At 47.2% G+C, this 21,762-nt stretch overlaps 1 protein-coding gene across 1 annotated transcript; it reads left to right on the forward strand.

The window, feature by feature from the left end:
- On the forward strand, positions 1-18,436 carry LOC134949182 (THAP domain-containing protein 5-like). The gene is made up of 4 exons (XM_063937612.1): positions 1-172; positions 8,094-8,280; positions 15,108-16,100; positions 16,545-18,436. Exons 1-4 carry the CDS (start codon positions 108-110, stop codon positions 16,683-16,685), a joined length of 1,386 nt encoding a protein of 461 aa, XP_063793682.1. The 5' UTR covers positions 1-107; the 3' UTR covers positions 16,686-18,436.
- Positions 18,437-21,762: the final 3,326 nt, after the last annotated feature.

A 21,762-nucleotide genomic window follows, 5' to 3' on the forward strand; every position in this document is an offset into this window, starting at 1 on the left:
CCACTAGAAGCTTTTTGGTTACTGTGGCGCAGGTCCGGTATGCGTAGGTATGACGTCACGGGGCAACGGAAGACGTCATATATTGGATCTGGAGATCGAGAGAGACGATGCCGAAGTGCTGCGTGGCCTTGGAGTGCGGGAGGTCGGAGGGGGTCAGAGAAAGTTACTATAAGTGAGTAGGAGTGCGGCCGCTGGCGCTCTGTGCGGTGCAGGGAAGAGAGCGGCGGCTCCGGCGAGGATGGACTCCTGTGGCGCACCTGGCTGGGTATTACTGCCCCTCTGGGCCTGGCCTGCCCTAGTGTGGTGGCGGCTGATGCGTATTGTTAGTACATGAGGCCGTAGCGCGTATCAGCTGAATGGAGAAGTATTTTGCGGAGTACGTGAAGTTGGATGAGGAGAGTGCTGCAGAGGCTCGCAGTCACAGGGCTGATGACAGGGAGCAGCAGCAGGCAGTCACCTCACATACAGGGGCGTATACAGAGGCCGATAACAGAGAGCAGCAGCAGGCAGTCACCTCACATACAGAGGCTGATAACAGAGAGCAGCAGCAGGCAGTCACCTCACATACAGGGGCGTATACAGAGGCTGATAACAGAGAGCAGCAACAGGCAGTCACCTCACATACAGAGGCTGATAACAGAGAGCAGCAGCAGCAGGAAGTCACCTCACATACAGGGGCGTATACAGAAGCTGCCAGAGCTGACAACAGAGAGCAGCAGCAGGCAGTCACTTCACATACAGGGGCGTATACAGAAGCTGCCAGAGCTGACAACAGAGAGCAGCAGCAGGCAGTCACCTCACATACAGGGGCGTATACAGAGGCTGCCAGAGCTGATAACAGAGAGCAGCAGCAGGCAGTCACCTCACATACAGGGGCGTATACAGAGGCTGCCAGAGCTGATAACAGAGAGCAGCAGCGGCAGGCAGTCCCCTATGTAGGATAGCGTACAGGAGGCTCACAGAGCTGATAACAGCAGTAGCAGTTAGTCACCTACTGTATGTAGGTTAACATACAGGGACTTAAATGTAGAGGTCAGAGCAAATACATAAATAAAAATGAAACAGTTGGCTCTTGGACAACCTGTGCTGCATTGAAAGAGGTGCAAGTGTGTTTATTATATTGCATGCGGTGGAAAGTACGGGCTGTGCCTAGCGAACAAGTAGTGGGCAGCATTACATTGAAAAATGAATTAAGCTAGGACACATCACTTGTCAACTCTAAACTACACTGCAACACGTTCTAAAGCCGCTCCGCTTGCAGTGGCACCATGGCTTTGCCAACGTACAAATGCAAACCTTTTCTTGTGACAGATATATATATATATATATATATATATATATATATATATATATTTATTTATTTCTCTGACGTCCTAGTGGATGCTGGGTACTCCGTAAGGACCATGGGGAATAGACGGGCTCCGCAGGAGACTGGGCACTTCTTTAAAGAAAAGATTAGGTACTACATCTGGTGTGCACTGGCTCCTCCCTCTATGCCCCTCCTCCAGACCTCAGTTAGAATCTGTGCCCGGCCTGAGCTGGATGCACTTAGTGGGCTCTCCTGAGTTCACTAAAAAGAAAAGTATTTGTTAGGTTTTTTATTTTCAGTGAGATCTGCTGGCAACAGACTCACTGCTACGTGGGACTTAGGGGAGAGAAGCAAACCTACCTGCTTGCAGCTAGCTTGTGCTTCTAGGCTACTGGACACCATTAGCTCCAGAGGGATCGAACACGGGGCCCGTCCTCGATCGTCCGTTCCCGGAGCCGCGCCGCTGTCCCCCTTGCAGAGCCAGAAGACGGAAGAAACCGGAGGAAATCGGCGGCTGAAGACTTCGGTCTTCAATAAGGTAGCGCACAGCACTGCAGCTGTGCGCCATTGCTCCCACAGCACACCACACGCTCCGGTCACTGGTGGGTGCAGGGCGCTGGGGGGGGGCGCCCTGGGCTGCAATTAATATACCTTTTGGCAATAAAAAGCACATAATACAGTGTTTAACACTGTATATGTGCAGAAACCCCCGCCATTAACGTTATAAAAAGCGAGAGGAGTCCGCCGTTGAAGGGGTGGGGCTATCTCCCTCAGCACAGCCAGCGCCATTTTCTCTTCACAGCTCCGCTGGAAGGACGCTGCCCAGGCTCTCCCCTGCAGTATACACTACAGAAAGGGTAAAAAAGAGAGGGGGGGCACATAAATTTAGGCGCAAATTGTGATATAAGCAGCTATAGGGGGAAAATTCACTTTGTGTATAGTGTATATCCCTCTGTTATATAGCGCTCTGGTGTGTGCTGGCATACTCTCTCTCTGTCTCCCCAAAGGACTTTGTGGGGTCCTGTCCTCAGTCAGAGCATTCCGTGTGTGTGTGCGGTGTGTCGGTACGGCTGTGTCGACATGTTTGATGAGGACGCTTACGTGGAGGCGGAGCAGGTGCCGATAAGTGTGATGTCGCCCCCTGCGGGGCCGACACCTGAGTGGATGGATATGTGGAAGGTATTAACCGACAGTGTCAACTCCTTGCATAAAAGGTTCGATGACGCAGCTTTGGGACAGCCGGCATCTCAACCCGCGCCTGCCCAGGCATCTCAGAGGCCGTCAGGGGCTCAAAAACGCCCGCTACCTCAGATGGCAGACACAGATGTCGACACGGAGTCTGACTCCAGTGTCGACGAGGATGAGACAAATATACAATCCACTAGGGCCATCCGATGCATGATTACGGCAATGAAAAATGTGTTGCACATTTCTGACATTAACCCGGTTACCTCAAAAAAGGGTATTATGTTTGGTGAGAAAAAGCAGCCAGTGACTTTTCCCCCATCTGATGAGTTAAATAAATTGTGTGAAGAAGCGTGGGGTTCCCCAGATAAGAAACTAGTAATTTCTAAGCGGTTACTAATGGCCTACCCTTTCCCGCCAATGGATAGGTTACGCTGGGAGACATCCCCTAAGGTGGACAAGGCGCTCACACGCTTATCAAAAAAGGTGGCACTGCCTTCTCAGGATACGGCCGCCTTAAAGGAGCCTGCAGATAGAAAGCAGGAACTATCCTGAAGTCTGTGTATACACACTCAGGTACTATACTGAGACCTGCTATTGCTTCAGCATGGATGTGTAGTGCTGCAGCAGCGTGGTCTGATTCCCTGTCTGATAACATTGATTCCCTTGACAGGGACACTATATTGCTAACCATAGAGCATATTAAAGACGTAGTATTATATATGAGAGATGCACAGAGGGACATTTGCCGGCTGGCATCTAGAATTAATGCAATGTCCATTTCTGCCAGGAGAGTATTATGGACTCGGCAGTGGACAGGTGATGCTGATTCTAAAAGGCACATGGAAATTTTGCCTTATAAGGGTGAGGAATTGTTTGGGGACGGTCTTTCGGACCTTGTATCCACAGCAACAGCTGGGAAGTCGACTTTTTTACCTCAGGTTCCCTCACAGCCTAAGAAAGCACCGTTTTATCAAGTACAGTCCTTTCGGCCTCAGAAAGGCAAGCGGGTTAGAGGCGCGTCCTTTCTGCCCAGAGGCAGGTGTAGAGGGAAAAAGCTGCACCATACAGCCAGTTCCCAAGAACAAAAATCCTCCCCTGCTTCCACTAAGTCCACCGCATGACGCTGGGGCTCCACATGTGGAGCCAGGTGCGGTGGGGGCCCGTCTCCGGAACTTCAGCGACCAGTGGGTTCGCTCACAGGTGGATCTCTGGGTTCTACAAGTGGTATCTCTGGGATACAAGCTGGAGTTCGAGGCGTCTCCCCCTCGCCGTTACCTCAAATCAGCCTTGCCAGCTACTCCCCAGGACAGGGAGGTAGTACTGGCGGCAATTCACAAGCTGTACCTCCAGCAGGTGATAATCAAAGTTCCCCTCCTTCAACAGGGACGGGGTTACTATTCCACAATGTTTGTGGTACCGAAACCAGACTGTTCGGTGAGACCCATTCTGAATTTGAAATCTTTGAACACTTATATAAGGAAGTTCAAGTTCAAAATGGAATCGCTCAGGGCGGTTATTGCAAGCCTGGAAGAGGGGGATTACATGGTATCACTGGACATCAAGGATGCTTACCTACATGTCCCCATTTACCCACCTCACCAGGTGTACCTCCGTTTTGTGGTACAGGACTGCCATTACCAATTCCAGACGTTGCCGTTTGGTCTGTCCACGGCACCGAGGGTATTTACCAAAGTAATGGCCGAAATGATGATACTCCTTCGGAAGAAGGGAGTTATAATTATCCCGTACTTGGACGATCTCCTTATAAAGGCGAGGTCCAGGGAGCAGTTGTTGGTCGGAGTAGCACTATCTCAGGAAGTGCTACAACAGCACGGCTGGATTCTGAATATCCCAAAGTCGCAGCTGGTTCCTACGACGCGTCTGCTGTTCCTGGGTGTGATTCTGGACACAGAACAGAAGAAGGTGTTTCTCCCGGAGGAGAAGGCCAAGGAGTTGTCATCTCTGGTCAGAGACCTCCTAAAACCAAAACAGGTGTCGGTGCATCACTGCACGCGAGTGCTGGGAAAGATGGTAGCTTCTTACGAGGCAATTCCATTCGGCAGGTTCCATGCAAGGATCTTTCAGTGGGATCTGTTAGACAAGTGGTCCGGATCGCATCTTTAGATGCATCGGCTGATCACCCTGTCCCCGAGGGCCAGGGTGTCTCTGCTGTGGTGGCTGCAGAGTGCTCATCTTCTCGAAGGCCGCAGATTCGGCATACAGGACTGGGTCCTGGTGACCACGGATGCAAGCCTCCGAGGTTGGGGGGCAGTCACTCAGGGAAGAAACTTCCAAGGACAATGGTCGAGTCAGGAGGCTTCCCTACACATAAATATTCTGGAACTAAGGGCCATTTACAATGCCCTAAGTCAGGCAAAACCCTTGCTTCAAAACCAGCCGGTGCTGATTCAGTCAGACATCACGGCGGTCGCCCATGTAAACCGACAGGGTGGCACAAGAAGCAGGATGGCGATGGCAGAAGCCACAAGGATTCTCCGATGGGCGGAAAATCATGTGATAGCACTGTCAGCAGTGTTCATTCCGGGAGTGGACAACTGGGAAGCAGACTTCCTCAGCAGGCACGACCTCCACCCGGGAGAGTGGGGACTTCATCGAGAAGTCTTCCAGCTGATTGTAAATAGTTGGGAAAGGCCACAGGTGGACATGATGGCGTCCCGCCTCAACAAAAAGCTAAAAAGATATTGCGCCAGGTCAAGGGACCCTCAGGCGATAGCTGTGGACGCTCTAGTGACACCGTGGGTGTACCAGTCGGTTTATGTGTTCCCTCCTCTTCCTCTCATACCAAAGGTACTGAGGATAATAAGAAAGAGAGGAGTAAGAACTATACTCATCGTTCCGGATTGGCCAAGAAGGACTTGGTACCCGGAACTACAAGAAATGATCTCAGAGGACCCTTGGCCTCTGCCTCTCAGACTGGACCTGCTACAGCAGGGGCCCTGTCTGTTCCAAGACTTACCGCGGCTGCGTTTGACGGCATGGCGGTTGAACGCCGGATCCTGATGGAAAAGGGCATTCCGGTTGAAGTCATTCCTACGCTGATAAAAGCTAGGAAGGATGTGACAGGAAAACATTATCACCGCATATGGCGAAAATATGTTGCTTGGTGTGAGGCTATAAAGGCCCCAACAGAAGAATTTCAGCTGGGTCGATTTCTGCACTTCCTACAGTCAGGAGTGACTATGGGCCTAAAATTGGGATCCATTAAAGTCCAGATTTCGGCCCTGTCTATTTTCTTTCAAAAAGAACTGGCTTCACTGCCTGAAGTTCAGACGTTTGTTAAGGGAGTGCTGCATATTCAGCCTCCTTTTGTGCCTCCAGTGGCACCTTGGGATCTCAACGTTGTGTTGGATTTCCTAAAATCACATTGGTTTGAGCCACTTCAGACCGTGGAGTTGAAATATCTCACGTGGAAAGTGGTCATGCTTTTGGCCTTGGCTTCAGCTAGGCGTGTGTCAGAATTGGCGGCTTTGTCATGTAAAAGCCACTATCTGATCTTCCATATGGACAGGGCAGAATTGAGGACTCGTCCCCAATTTCTCCCTAAGGTGGTATCAGCGTTTCATTTGAACCAACCTATTGTGGTGCCTGCGGCTACTCGGGACTTGGAGGCTTCCAAGTTGCTAGATGTAGTCCGGGCCCTGAAAATCTATGTTTCCAGGACAGCTAGAGTCAGAAAAACTGACTCGCTGTTTATCCTGCATGCACCCAACAAGCTGGGTGCTCCTGCTTCTAAGCAGACTATTGCTCGCTGGATCTGTAGCACGATTCAACTTGCACATTCAGCGGCTGGACTGCCGCATCCTAAATCAGTCAAAGCCCATTCCACGAGGAAGGTGGGCTCTTCTTGGGCGGCTGCCCAAGGGGTCTCGGCATTACAACTTTGCCAAGCTGCTACCTGGTCGGGATAAAACACGTTTGTAAAATTCTACAAGTTTGATACCCTGGCTGAGGAGGACCTTGAGTTTGCTCATTCGGTGCTGCAGAGTCATCCGCACTCTCCCGCCCGTTTGGGAGCTTTGGTATAATCCCCATGGTCCTTACGGAGTACCCAGCATCCACTAGGACGTCGGAGAAAATAAGATTTTACTCACCGGTAAATCTATTTCTCGTAGTCCGTAGTGGATGCTGGGAGCCCGTCCCAAGTGCGGAATTCTGCAATACTTGTATATAGTTATTGCTTAACTATAGGGTTTTTTGTTCTGAGCCATCCGTTGAGTGAGGCTCAGTTGTTGTTCATACTGTTAACTGGGTAAGTTTATCACAAGTTATACGGTGTGATTGGTGTGGCTGGTATGAGTCTTACCCTGGATTCCAAATACTTTCCTTGTAATGTCAGTTCTTCCGGGCACAGTTTCCCTAACTGAGGTCTGGAGGAGGGGCATAGAGGGAGGAGCCAGTGCACACCAGATGTAGTACCTAATCTTTTCTTTAAAGAAGTGCCCAGTCTCCTGCGGAGCCCGTCTATTCCCCATGGTCCTTACGAAGTACTCAGCATCCACTACGGACTACGAGAAATAGATTTACCGGTGAGTAAAATCTTATTATATAGCGCACCCCCCCATCCTACTTACTCCGCAGTCCCTGTCCTCTCCTGCCTCACCATCAAGGCTGTGCCATGCGCTTCACACTTAATGTGCATGGAACGTGTAATGCTCTCGTAATCGCAGGAACACGGTGACCAAGTTTTACATACTTATCTCTGTATAGGCCCCACAGTGAGATATCGTCATGTTAAAGGTTGTTTTTTATATTTTCTTGGGTGCTTTTACCGCCCCATCTTTAGTATACTAATGTGTATCTCTATCTCCCTTGCATACTTCCATACACCCACTACAGTTTTCTTTTTCACAAGTAATCAGGACCGCGCACGGAGTGGAATTCAGTTGCGAAGAAGATGAATTGCCGCAGCATTTATATGCTGGCCTTGGCAGCCCAATTAGCTCCCTTCGCCCAACCGATTCTCACCCCTCTCGCTCAAAGGTGCTTGCTACCCATAAAGTGCAGTAGGTGTTGTGTGAATTTGGCTGGCGAACAAGTTGGCAGCAATTAAATTCCCCCCACTGTGCCTGTCGATGTATTGTAACCACTGAGTTCATGGGTTGAATTCTAACCAGTGCATTATCTGGGTGGATTTTGTTTGTTCTCTCTGTGTTTTCATGGATTTCCAAACATGCTGGTAGGTTAATTGGCTTCGGACCTAAAATGATCCCTGGTGAGTATGTATCTACATGTGGTCGGGAATACAGGGGGTGATGTATCAACCAGTGAAAAGAGTGGAGAAGTTGTCATAGCAATCTAATTCCAACTATCATTTTTCTAGAATATAGTGGATAAATGATTCCTCATAGCACATTGGTTTCTATGGGCAACTTCTGCTCTTGTCACCGTTTTCACTGCTTGATACATCCCTACCACATGTAGATTCGTAATCATGCATAGATTGTAAATGCCACTGGGCAGAGTTCGATGCTAATGACTATATAATCTGTAAAGCTCTGCGGGGCGTGTGTCTACAATATAAACTATGAATAGGTGTATTTTTATTTAATGTGTGTTTTTGTTTGTGTCCCACTAGGTTTCCCTTACATGACAAAGTGCGTCTCAAGCAATGGCTAGCAAACATAAATCTGGATAATTTTTTCCCCACCAAAAACCAGTATCTGTGCAGCAAGCACTTCAAACCTTCTTGTTTCCAAGTGCGTTGGGGAATCCGCTATCTCCGACATGATGCTGTTCCAACTATCTTCTCATCTGGTGCAGTGGTATGTATTCTGTGTCCATACAGTGCCTTGCTAAAGTATTCACCCCCCTTTGCATTTTTCATGTTTTGTGGCCTCACAACGTGGAATTAAAATGGATTGTTTGAAGGTTTGCATCATTTCATTCACAGAACATGCCTACAACTTTGAAGATTTTTTATTTATTTATTTTTTAATATATTTATCTGGGGCCTTTCAGAAAAGGTGTGTTTACACTGACAGATCATGTGACACTTAGCAGAGTCTCACTGGACCTGGCATGCCAAGAGGGGCTGTTGGGCGAGACTGCAGCAGTGATCTATGAGGACACTTATGTATAAAACCTTCTCAGTAAAATAACACTTTCTAACATATTTTCCCATTGTTATAGTTTTAAATAATCTCCTGATCTTTGACGGCCTTTACCTGCTCTTTCAATACAGAGACATGCAGCCTATTACTGAGCTCAGTGGTGTGTGTTGCACTTCATTTCCAAGCGCGCTGTCTGGCCTATCCTTTAGGAAAAGCTGACATTTCCATATAGCTGTTATGGGGGTGATACATCTTTGTCATGGATGATTTAGTATAGATCTGAAACCAGAGATTGCATGGTTGTCTTGCTAATCTCTAAAATAATATAGCATAGTGGGGCCAAACTATACATGCCTGTGATATATGGCTATACAATGCCAGTTCTGCTCTTTAGGATTGGTCTTATTAGATGCACAGTTACTTAGTAACTTGGGACTTGGTGTGACCTATAACCATGATTATTGTTCTTTGTGGTTATCCATCCTTAAATATTGGGACAAGCTCAATGTACGTAGTAATTATGGTGAAATATTAGATCTGACTCTTTCAGAAGAAATGTAAAGATTTAGATCTGACATTTAAACCATAGATGGAAGCCACGGGTAATTGCACAATCACTTTGGAGCCATGTCCTGCTGTATTATGTCCTAAAAGCAGCCTGTAATACACAGCCACTCAAAGGTTCCAGAATTTAACATCCCTAATATGACTGATGTCTGGAATATCAATGACTAAGTAAGGGTTCATAGGAGACATTCATCAAAAGCTGTGCACAGAAAAAAGGGGCAGTTGTATTAAGCCTGGAGAAGTGATAAGTGTGAGTTATCAAGTTATCACCATCCAATCGGCTCATAATTGTCATTTCTCTGACGTCCTAGTGGATGCTGGGAACTCCGAAAGGACCATGGGGAATAGCGGCTCTGCAGGAGACTTGGCACAACTAAAGAAAGCTTTTAGGTCACCTGGTGTGCACTGGCTCCTCCCACTATGACCCTCCTCCAAGCCTCGGTTAGATTTTGTGCCCGGCCGAGGTTGGATGCACACTAGGGGCTCTCCTGAGCTTCTAAAAAGAAAGTATATAATTAGGTTTTTTATTTTACAGTGAGACCTGCTGGCAACAGGCTCACTGCAGCGAGGGACTAAGGGGAGAAGAAGCGAACCTACCTGCTTGCAGCTAGCTTGGGCTTCTTAGGCTACTGAACACCATTAGCTCCAGAGGGATCGACCGCATGGAACTGGCCTTGGTGTTCGGTCCCGGAGCCGCGCCGCCGTCCCCCTTACAGAGCCAGAAGCAAGAAGCCAGGAAAATCGGCGGCAGAAGACATCAGTCTTCACCAAGGTAGCGCACAGCACTGCAGCTGTGCGCCATTGCTCCTCATACACACTTCACACTCTGGTCACTGAGGGTGCAGGGCGCTAGGGGGGGGCGCCCTGAGCAGCAATAAAAACACCTTGGCTGGCAAAAATACCACAATATATAGCCCCAGAGGCTATATATGTGATAATTACCCCTGCCAGAATCCATAAAAAAGCGGGAGAATAGTCCGCGAAAAAGGGGCGGAGCTATCTCCTTCAGCACACTGGCGCCATTTCTCCCTCACAGCTCCGCTGGAAGGAAGCTCCCTGGCTCTCCCCTGCACTACAGAAAAGGGTAAAAAAGAGAGGGGGGGCACTAAATTTAGGCGCAGTATATAGAACAGCAGCTATAGGGGACATAATTCAGTTAGTCCCTGCATTATATAGCGCTCTGGTGTGTGCTGGCATACTCTCACTCTGTTTCCCCAAAGGGCTTTGGTGGGTCCTGTCCTCTGTTAGAGCATTCTCTGTGTGTGTGCGGTGTCGGTACGGCTGTGTCGACATGTTTGATGAGGATAATGATGTGGAGGCGGAGCAGATGCCTATAGAAGGGATGTCACCCCCTGCGGGGCAGACACCTGAGTGGATGGACTTATGGAAGACATGCCAAATGCGGGACAGCCGGCTTCTCAGCTCGTGCCTGTCCAGGCGTCTCAAAGGCCATCGGGGGCTCTAAAACGCCCGCTACCTCAGATGGCAGACGCGGATGTCGACACGGATACTGACACCGGTGTCGACGACGATGAGTCTAGTCTAATGTCCACTAAGGCCATTCGTTGCATGATTGAAGCAATGAAAGAGGTGTTACAAATTTCTGATATAAACCCAGGTACCACTAAAAAGGGTATTATGTTTGGGGAGAAAAAACTACCCGTAGTTTTTCCCCCATCAGAAGAATTAAATGAAGTGTGTGAAGAAGCGTGGGCTTTCCCTGATAAAAGATTGGTAATCTCTAAGAAGTTACTAATGGCGGTCCCTTTCCCGCCAGAGGATAGGTCACGTTGGGAGACACCCCCTAGGGTGGATAAAGCGCTCACACGTTTGTCTAAAAAGGTGGCACTACCGTCTCCGGATACGGCCGCCCTCAAGGAACCTGCTGATAGAAAGCAGGAGGCGATCCTGAAGTCTGTATATACACACTCAGGCATTATACTTAGACCAGCTATTGCGTCAGCATGGATGTGCAGTGCTGCCGCTGCGTGGTCAGATTCCCTGTCAGAAAATATTGACACCCTAGACAGGGACACTATTCTGCTAACCATAGAGCATATAAAAGACTCAGTCTTATACATGAGAGATGCACAGAGGGAGATCTGCCGGCTGGCATCTAAAATAAGTGCATTGTCCATTTCTGCTAGGAGAGGCTTATGGACTCGCCAGTGGACAGGGGATGCAGATTCAAAAAGGCACATGGAAGTTTTGCCTTATAAGGGTGAGGAGTTATTTGGGGATGGTCTCTCGGACCTAGTTTCCACAGCAACTGCTGGGAAGTCAGCATTTTTACCCCATGTTCCCTCACAGCCTAAAAAGGCGCCGTTTTATCAGGTACAGTCCTTTCGGACTCAGAAAAACAGGCGTGGAAAAGGCGGGTCCTTTCTGTCCAGAGGCAGAGGTAGGGGAAAAAGGCTGCAACAAACAGCAGGGTTCCCAGGAGCAAAATTCCTCCCCCGCTTCTTCCGAGTCCGCCGCATGACGGTGGGGGGCCGCCTCAAAAATTTCAGCGATCAGTGGGCTCGCTCACAGGTGGATCCCTGGATCCTGCAAATAGTATCTCAAGGGTACAAACTGGAATTCGAGGCGTCTCCACCCCACCGGTTCCTAAAATCTGCCTTGCCGATTACTCCAGACAGGGAGGCTGTGCTAGCGGCAATTCACAAGCTGTATTCCCAGCAGGTGATAATCAAGGTGCCCCTACTTCAACAAGGACGGGGTTACTATTCCACACTGTTTGTGGTACCGAAACCGGACGGTTCGGTGAGACCCATTTTAAATTTGAAATCCTTGAACACATACATAAAAAAATTCAAGTTCAAGATGGAATCGCTCAGGGCGGTTATTGCAAGCCTGGACGAGGGGGATTACATGGTATCCCTGGACATCAAGGATGCTTACCTGCATGTCCCCATTTACTATCCTCACCAGGAGTACCTCAGATTTGTGGTACAGGATTGCCATTACCAATTCCAGACGCTGCCGTTTGGACTCTCCACGGCACCGAGGGTGTTTACCAAGGTAATGGCGGAAATGATGATACTCCTTCGAAGAAAGGGAGTTTTAATTATCCCGTACTTGGACGATCTCCTAATAAAGGCGAGGTCCAAGGAGCAGTTGTTGGTGGGAGTATCACTATCTCAGGAGGTGCTACACCAGCACGGTTGGATTCTGAACAGGTTCCATGCCAGAATCTTTCAGTGGGACCTGTTGGACCAATGGTCCGGATCGCATCTTCAGATGCATCGCCTAATAACCCTGTCTCCAAGAACCAGGGTGTCTCTGCTGTGGTGGCTGCAGAGTGCTCATCTTCTAGAGGGCCGCAGATTCGGCATACAGGACTGGGTCCTGGTGACCATGGATGCCAGCTTTCGAGGCTGGGGGGCAGTCACACAGGGAAGAAACTTCCAAGGACTATGGTCGAGTCAGGAGACTTCCCTACACATAAATATTCTGGAACTAAGGGCCATTTACAATGCCCTAAGTCAGGCAAAATCCCTGCTTCTACACCAGCCGGTACTGATCCAGTCAGACAACATCACGGCAGTCGCCCATGTAAATCGTCAGGGCGGCACAAGAAGCAGGATGGCAATGGCAGAAGCCACAAGGATTCTCCGATGGGCGGAAAATCACGTACTAGCACTGTCAGCAGTGTTCATTCCGGGAGTGGACAACTGGGAAGCAGACTTTCTCAGCAGGCACGACCTCCACCCGGGAGAGTGGGGACTTCATCCAGAAGTCTTCACGCTGATTGTAAATCGATGGGAACGGCCACAAGTGGACATGATGGCGTCCCGCCTAAACAAAAAACTAGAGTGATCTTGCGCCAGGTCAAGGGACCCTCAGGCGATAGCTGTGGACGCTCTAGTGACACCGTGGGTGTACCAGTCAGTTTGTGTTCCCTCCTCTGCCTCTCATACCAAGGGTACTGAGAATAATAAGAAAACGAGGAGTAAGAACAATACTCGTGGTTCCGGATTGGCCAAGACGAGCGTGGTACCCGGAACTTCAAGAGATGATCTCAGAGGACCCATGGCCTCTGCCGCTCAGACAGGACCTGCTGCAGCAGGGGCCCTGTCTGTTCCAAGACTTACCGCGGCTGCTTTTGACGGCATGGCGGTTGAACGCCGGATCCTGAAGGAAAAGGGCATTCCGGAGGAAGTCATTCCTACGCTGATTAAAGCCAGGAAAGATGTAACTGCAAAGCATCATCACCGCATATGGCGGAAATATGTTGCTTGGTGTGAGGCCAAAAAGGCCCCAACAGAGGAATTTCAACTAGGTCGATTTCTGCATTTCCTACAAGCAGGAGTGGATATGGGCCTAAAACTAGGCTCCATTAAAGTACAGATCTCGGCTCTGTCGATTTTCTTCCAGAAAGAACTAGCTTCACTACCTGAAGTTCAGACGTTTGTGAAAGGAGTGCTGCATATTCAGCCCCCGTTTGTGCCTCCAGGGGCACCTTGGGATCTCAACGTGGTGTTGAGTTTCTTAAAATCACATTGGTTTGAGCCACTTAAAACCGTGGATCTAAAATATCTCACGTGGAAAGTGGTCATGTTATTGGCCTTGGCTTCAGCCAGGCGTGTGTCAGAATTGGCAGCTTTGTCATGTAAAAGCCCTTATCTGATTTTCCATATGGATAGGGCGGAATTGAGGACTCGTCCCCAGTTTCTCCCTAAGGTGGTATCAGCTTTTCACTTGAACCAACCTATTGTGGTGCCTGCGGCTACTAGGGACTTGGAGGATTCCAAGTTACTGGACGTAGTCAGGGCCTTGAAAATTTATGTTTCCAGGACGGCTAGAGTCAGGAAAACTGACTCGCTATTTATCCTGTATGCACCCAACAAGCTGGGTGCTCCTGCTTCTAAGCAGACTATTGCTCGCTGGATTTGTAGCACAATTCAGCTGGCGTATTCTGCGGCTGGACTGCCGCATCCTAAATCAGTAAAAGCCCATTCCACAAGGAAGGTGGGCTCATCTTGGGCGGCTGCCCGAGGGGTCTCGGCTTTACAGCTTTGCCGAGCTGCTACTTGGTCAGGGGCAAACACGTTTGCAAAATTCTACAAATTTGATACCCTGGCTGAGGAGGACCTTGAGTTCTCTCATTCGGTGCTGCAGAGTCATCCGCACTCTCCCGCCCGTTTGGGAGCTTTGGTATAATCCCCATGGTCCTTTCGGAGTTCCCAGCATCCACTAGGACGTCAGAGAAAATAAGATTTTACTCACCGGTAAATCTATTTCTCGTAGTCCGTAGTGGATGCTGGGCACCCATCCCAAGTGCGGATTGTCTGCAATACTTGTACATAGTTATTGTTAACTAAAGGGTTATTGTTGAGCCATCTGTTGAGAGGCTCAGTTGTTTTCATACTGTTAAACTGGGTATAGTATCACGAGTTATACGGTGTGATTGGTGTGGCTGGTAGGAGTCTTACCCGGGATTCAAAATCCTTCCTTATTATGTCAGCTCGTCCGGGCACAGTGTCCTAACTGAGGCTTGGAGGAGGGTCATAGTGGGAGGAGCCAGTGCACACCAGGTGACCTAAAAGCTTTCTTTAGTTGTGCCCAGTCTCCTGCGGAGCCGCTATTCCCCATGGTCCTTTTGGAGTTCCCAGCATCCACTACGGACTACGAGAAATAGATTTACCGGTGAGTAAAATCTTATTTTTTCAAAACTGTAATGATTGGCTGGTGCGTTTTCACCTTCCACTTATCACTTCTTTATCACTTCTCCCGGGCTTAATACATCTGCCCCAAAGTCTGTTACATATAGAACGATTGAACCTTTTTTCTAGTACGGTTTAGATTGTCCCCAAATGTGAAAGAAACAACTTCAATTGCTTTTATTTAATTGCTGTATATGTATCTTTTTGTCTTTGCTTACGCTACTGTAACTATTTACCCATGTTACTGAAGTGTAAAACTGGTAACTGGTGATCAGGGGGCTTACTGTCCTTTTTCCTATGTTTCAGACTAGAACACATGCAGCAAAGCCTAAGATGCTGACATCGGCGCAGACTGTAAATGGTGAAGCCTGCATACCGACTGTTTCACATTTAGGCATTGGCCAGACTCTGCCTCTTTCCAACGCACTGGCGATTGCACTAGATCCAAGCTCGTCAGCCAGTCAGATGACAATAGATGGAGCACAGTTGTTGGTCAAGAATACAAACACGCTTGCTGTTCACAACACAGTGATGGGTGCGGTGAATTTGATGCCGCTTGTTCATATCGTTGAGTCCTTTGATGGGTTATCTTTGGCTCTGGCACCCTCACAAGGCTTTTCGTCTGTAGCTTTACCCATTGAGGTGACGGGGGCGCAGCAGATTCATGAAATGCCACTGGTAGAACCGGTTGCAATCCTGTCAGAAGAGCAGCTAGCCTCCACATCATTGCAGTGTGGCTTTTATAATGGTCAAGTCTTGCAGTGTGCTGGGGAAGAGCTCCCCACCTTTATTGCAATGAGCGAGGATTCTGGCAGTGGCGCTCTAGTTATAGAAAACATCTCAATAGAGCCGTATTTTGAAACCGCAGTGCCGGCAGAGACACCGGCATCAATGTCTACAGAGGATGTAATGGCCTATTTAGAGACCATGCAAACGGCCACAGTTGTGCCTGCCGTTTCAACAGGCCCTCTTCCACCATTGATGCCTTCTCAAGAGACCGTGCTGTCAACCTCCATCACAAGGCCCATAGCGTCTACAGTTCCTATTGTATCAAAACATGGGAAGGAGGTGTCTGTCAGCATATCTGAACCACTTTCTACAGACCAACCACAGGAACCAGATGAAACTTTAACCACTGGGGAGCTGGTGTCTGTAGTGGTGAACTTGCAGAATAAAGTGAAAGCTCTTCAGCAGAGACACCAGAAGCACTGCTCCAAGCTGGAGGCCATGGAAGGTGTTGTGGAGCAGTTGAAGACTGAAAACCTAGTTTCAGAAGAGAATATGAATTTGCTGGAATTGGTAAGTCTGCAGTCCATGAGAAATATGGTTGTGTGTCTGTAGATGAAGCGTAGCCCAAATACTAATCAGTGGGTGTTCAGCCGATACCTGCTGTACTATGTAGACCAGTGGTTCCCAGATTCGGTCCTCGAGGACCCCCAGCAGTTAATTTTTCCAAGTCACCTAGCAGATGCACAGGTGTATTCATTACTCACTGACACATTAAAATAGATCGAGATATGGAGCTAATTATTTCACTTGTGATTCTGTAAGGAGGCCTGGGAAATGTGAGCTGTTGGGAGTCCTTGAGGACTGTGAGTTTGGGAACCACTGATGTGGTATGAGATGGGTTTAAGTGTGGGAACATGGAAAGAGTTGTGTCCCTCCCTCCCCCTTCCTTAATTTGTTGCAACTTTATTTATAAAAACACATTTTTTTTTTCTTTTCCCTTTTTTTCCCTTTTAGGCTTGTCTCAATTCCACCCCTGCATCAGCTGAAGATAATACTGCAATTGCGATTGTTTGTCAAGATGACGACCAAACCATGATGTACTCTCTCCCCATCCAGGGTGAAAACCAGCCTGTGTATCATATAACGAGGCAATGAGATTCCAGTTGTGTTCTGAATATGTTACCATAGTTTATTGTATGTTATAAGCGCTATACTGAGCATATTGGCATAAGGACACTTCACTGCTGTATCAAGAGAAGACTACTTTTATATATGGTGTTTTTTGCGGCTAGTCTATTTATACAGTGTCCTTAATAATTGTTTTATATATATAGATTTTTTTTTTGCAAGCATTTGTTGCTGAATGTCAGTGTCCCCAGTTGTAGCTTTGGTTTACTGTGGGCAGTTTGTGGCTTCTATAAACTGAAACATGGTGGGGATAGCTTCTGCTTTGAGTCCTCTCTACAGAGCTGCTGCCTTTTGAGCTTTGCAAACTGGCCATTAAATAGAGTGAATGTTGATGGGCACTGTTCAAGATGAGTTCTCTTTGGGGACTCTTGCCACTGTAAGCTGTACCACAAGAGCGCGGTACCTATGCTCCTACTTCTGATGGCTTACGTATGCCTGTCAGAAAGCCACAGTGAATATAGCCTGTTGGATCGCTAGAAAACTGATGGTGTATGTTACAGGTGTCCAGTGCATTGATAATACACATTCCCGTTGGCTTCACAGGTTCTAGTGGCCTTATTGGCTTTGTTCCCGCAAATGATAATTAAGAACAGAGTGGCTGACTTAGAGTATTTTTGGTTTAAACTTTGATATTTCAGGTGGGTCCTTACCTTCTCATGAGCAGTTCCAGCTTGATGAAGGTACAGATGCTGTTCTATATTAAGTGAGGACAGGGTAAAGATTTGTAGCTGAATTTCTTTCACGTAAGTTTCTTTTCATTTTATTTGCCATTGTTACTTTTTTTTTTGTGTGTGTTTAACAAATGACTCATCAGCTGTTATATGCATTGTTTGAATAATATAGATTTGTGTAGCAAAATTGAGATACATGCGTTTTATGAAGGGCGTGTTGCTCAGTTGCATTGCTTGGTGACGTAATGCACTGTGGCTGTTTCTTGTAAATTGGGTAGATGGCACTACTGTGCTGATCACGTATCACGTCTACAGCGGAGGTGGGAATTGCTACTGTGTGACTAGCTGGAGAAAATATAGGATAATTATGCATATTCAGAGGAGAATACGTTTCTCTTACAAGCAGGGATTATATCTACACATTACGGTCTCGCTATGCCGCCTCTCTGTGCTTGCAGTCCCCGTGTCATGCCCTTACTATCCCAAGCTTACGATCCATTGCATGAAACCTCTACACTTTGCTCTTTCCTTCTCTGTAATCCTTTCTGCTGCCTTGAAGGTTTGTAAAACCTTTAATCCCCTCTTTGTACCTGGATAGCGAAAGGTTAAATGTTTGGCCGAGCACTGTTCCCAAAAAAATAAAAATAAATGAAACAATTAATGAGGATAAAATGTTGGCCTCTTTGCCCCATTAATGGATGGAGACAGGTGGTCTTGTGTGTGGTCAACCAAAATATTCAGCTCACAAGTGGATAATTTAGAAAAATGTCTATTTTCTGTCAGCAGGCATCTAATGTTAAGTACAATAAAATGTAAATCTGTTTACCAGTTGGGAGATAACAAGCTGTGAAGAGTAAACTGAAAAATGCAGACTTTCTTCAGTAGATACAGGATATCCCGATGATCATTTAAAACCTTGTTTAATATGTGTGAGAGACCCTTTTAAATTGTGTTTTTGTGATTGAATATTGATTTCTGTGCAATACTACTTGAGCTTTTCTGTAAACTTGAATCTTTTGTTAAATTATAAAATTATTTTTCCTTTTATGGTTTTGCGTGTTTTGTCTCCAGTATCTGTTTTTCCATTGTGGCTGTAGAAAGAAGTACTTACATGTAAACTGCTTTACAGATTAGGAATGTAATGTATGGACTGTAATAACTGTTGCATTAAGGTAGGTGCACAGGCACATAAATGTCATGTTTATAAATGGGTAAATGCTTTTCTGCACAGGGAAAGCTGTTTGGTTTCTGAGAGGGGATGGGAGCTGCTATTTGCTGAGTGTTGATTATGTGTTTGAATGTTCCTCATTATGTGCTAATGTGTAAGTGCAAGATTTGCTGTATGTGGTAAAGCAATGCAGAGTTACTGTAAGGGTGCATTTCCTGCGCTGGGGGGTGGTGAGACTCCTCCTGTACAAATTCTCATGTGGGTACACAGGACTTTCTAATAATCAGTTGACTCCTCCTATTTTTAATGCACCTTTTTTATGGTTGTGTGTGTGTGTGTGTGTGTGTGTGTGTGTGTGTGTGTGTGTGTGTGTGTGTGGTTTTTTTTTTTTTTTTTTTCTCACAGGAAATCACACTTCATATAATTAAAATGAAGCCCAAATACAGACTGTCCTAGTGTCATCGTTCCCCACTCCTGATTCATTTATAACACGAATAAGGCTAAACTTACGCTTTTGTCATTTAAAATAGAAGCATTAAGATTAAGGGGAAATCCGGCTGTGTTCTTTTAGGTTTTTGCAGTGACTTACTGTACTGTGCATGGTTCCTGTCACCTGCAATCATATAACACAGGCTCAAGTTTATTTTCTTTGTTCGTACACGTGTGTAAATTACGTTTTGAAGTTCGTGATGGTACCCAGATTATAATTCCTTTTACCAACAAATCCCATTGGATAGAAAAAATATTGGGAATGAAACCGTATCTTTATGGAAAGTTTAGGTAAGGGGAGATTGCTAAACCTCAAACTTATATTACAAACCCAATAAGAATAGAAACCGTGCTGTAGAAGGCAATAAATCTTTCACATTACATCTACAGCGCAATAGGATACCTAGAGAATCAATTATTCAAGTAAATTGTCCTTATACAATTGAAAGTCACATTTTTGTTTTATGGTGTTAAACTGAAATGTAAAAAATAAAGTATTTGGGGGAAGTAGAGTAGAAACATGTAATGAGGTTCAATTATTTCAGAATATTTTGCCTTTAAAGCTATAGATATTGTCCAAGAAGGCTTTCTGCAGTTGTCTAATCACTTGTGTGACAGGGAATATTGGTTCCAGGCTTGGTCAGACTAGGTGGCAGGCACGAGAAGTTTGTGGGCCTACTCCCAGTCTCTGGTAGAATTGGTTGCACACTGATGGTTGTCATGCAAAAGCGAGACTGTGCTGCCCTTTGCAGTTAGTCACTGTAATACTGCCCTGGGATACAAGTTCTACGGTCTCAACACTGCCCCTGATTATGGTGTGGCAATTCCAATTTTGTTTTACTGCCCTACCTCAGTCAGGGCTTTGGCCCCACTGCACGTTGTGTTGGGAGTTAGTACTTTTCTTGTGAAGGGAGAGCTGTAGGGACCTAGCAGCAGTGCAGCTGGCATTGCCTGTGTATTGGAAGGGGGTCGGAGAGAGGTCCCACACTAGCTAACATTATAATCTCACTACACTGCTTGCACTCTTCCGAAAGGAAACTAGATCACTCAAGTGAGGTCACCTGAGCAGTTATTCTACCTTTCGTACCTTTGGCAGCCAGTCACATCCTCCTGTGGGGTTGGATATGGAATGCGGGTAGTCAGAAACCGACCGTGGCATCCGGACACTGAGAATACGGACAGCGGATAGGGGTAAGTAATTTACCCCTACCCCAACCCTCAGGAAGTTGGGTTGGGGTAGTGACTGAGAATAAACTCCATTATACACCGATACTGATAATTACATCTGTTACGCAGACCTAGTTCCGCTTGTGGTCCTATGATGCCGTGTTGCTAGCTTAATCGTTTTCATCAGAATATGAACTAATACCCTGTGTTATCATTTAACTGGTACACATGGATTTGCAGTTCATAAGGCAAGCACTGACAGCAGCTCCCTTTGTTTTGTGTATATGCAGAGCAGTTATATTACTGTGCAACTAGTCCCATTATAATACAGGATTCACCAAGAGTAGGCTTTCTATACATAGAGAGAGAGAAAGTGTGTGTGTGTGTGGCACTAGCTCTCTATTGGACCTACAGCCCCCAGGGCCCATGGTTGTTTTGATCCACCACGGTAAGGTCCTGATACATAACTCTCTGATCTTGTTCCATCCTCTGAGGAAGCCCGTCCTTGTGATTTGTTCAGGGTGGTAGCAGGACTCGTGTGCTGTCGCTGAGCATGCCATTTACCGTGCTTTCTAGGGGATACTGGGAATCCATTTAGTACCATGGGATATAGACGGGTCCACTAGGAGCCATAGGCACTACAGAAGTTTGATTGTGTGTGCTGGTTTCTCACTCTATGCCCCTCCTACCAGACTCTGTTTAGAAAATGTGCCCGGAGGAGCCGGTCACATCTCTGGAAGCTCCTGAAGAGTTTTCTGCATTTATTTTATGTTTGTTATTTTCAGGCAGGACTGGATGGCACCAGCCTGCCTGCTTCGTGGGACTTGGGGGGAGGGGGATGGGAGGGGGAGCAGCCCAGCCCCACTAAGGGTTAATGGTCCCATTCCCTGCTGACAGGACGCTAGCTCCTGAGGGAATTATTCCCAAGCCCCACCACGGTGAGTGTACATTCCCACAGCACGCCGCAACCGCTAACAGAGCCAGAAGAAAAAAAGAGTGGTGAGTACTAAGCCGACGTCTCAGCGAGTCGCCGGCCAATATGGCGGCATGAGGGTACGGAGCAGCATGGCTTCTAAATGTGGCGGACTGCGTCTCCTGACTAAGTAAACTATAGTGTACACAGTATCCAGACTGGCACTACAGCCATAAAAGGGGTCTTACTCCATTTTATGTACACAGACACATAAAGCCAGTATAAAAAAGAGCGGGAAGACCGTGTACCATTGAAGGGGCGGTGCTTCACTATGAGCGGATCCAGCAGCTCACACACACCATTTTCCCTCTGCAGCTGACACAGACACTGACTGACAGGGACGCGCAGATCCTCCGGAAAGCCTCTAGTTTACTTCTGCAGTACCAGGGGGTTATAGCAAGGAGGGAGCGATTTCTAGTGTACTAAGTCCCTAATCTAGGTACTTAGTCTTCAACCCAGCTAAGCTTGGCATTAGCGATAAGGGCGCTGTGTGCTGGTTCCATACTCTCTCTGTGTCTCTCTGGAAGGGCTCCTTGTGCGTTAATTGTGCTTTTAACCTTTTCCTGTGTGTGCTGT

The sequence above is a fragment of the Pseudophryne corroboree genome, chromosome 8 (assembly GCF_028390025.1).
Source record: "Pseudophryne corroboree isolate aPseCor3 chromosome 8, aPseCor3.hap2, whole genome shotgun sequence".
Classification (NCBI taxonomy): domain Eukaryota; kingdom Metazoa; phylum Chordata; class Amphibia; order Anura; family Myobatrachidae; genus Pseudophryne; species Pseudophryne corroboree.

Bases quoted from the DNA above. Each gene is read 5' to 3' on its own strand.
- LOC134949182 (XM_063937612.1), top strand. From the start codon at position 108: ATGCCGAAGTGCTGCGTGGCCTTGGAGTGCGGGAGGTCGGAGGGGGTC. The intron at 173-8,093 runs GTGAGTAGGAGT...GTGTCCCACTAG, and splicing joins GTCAGAGAAAGTTACTATAA to GTTTCCCTTACATGACAAAG. The intron at 8,281-15,107 runs GTATGTATTCTG...CCTATGTTTCAG, and splicing joins TCTTCTCATCTGGTGCAGTG to ACTAGAACACATGCAGCAAA.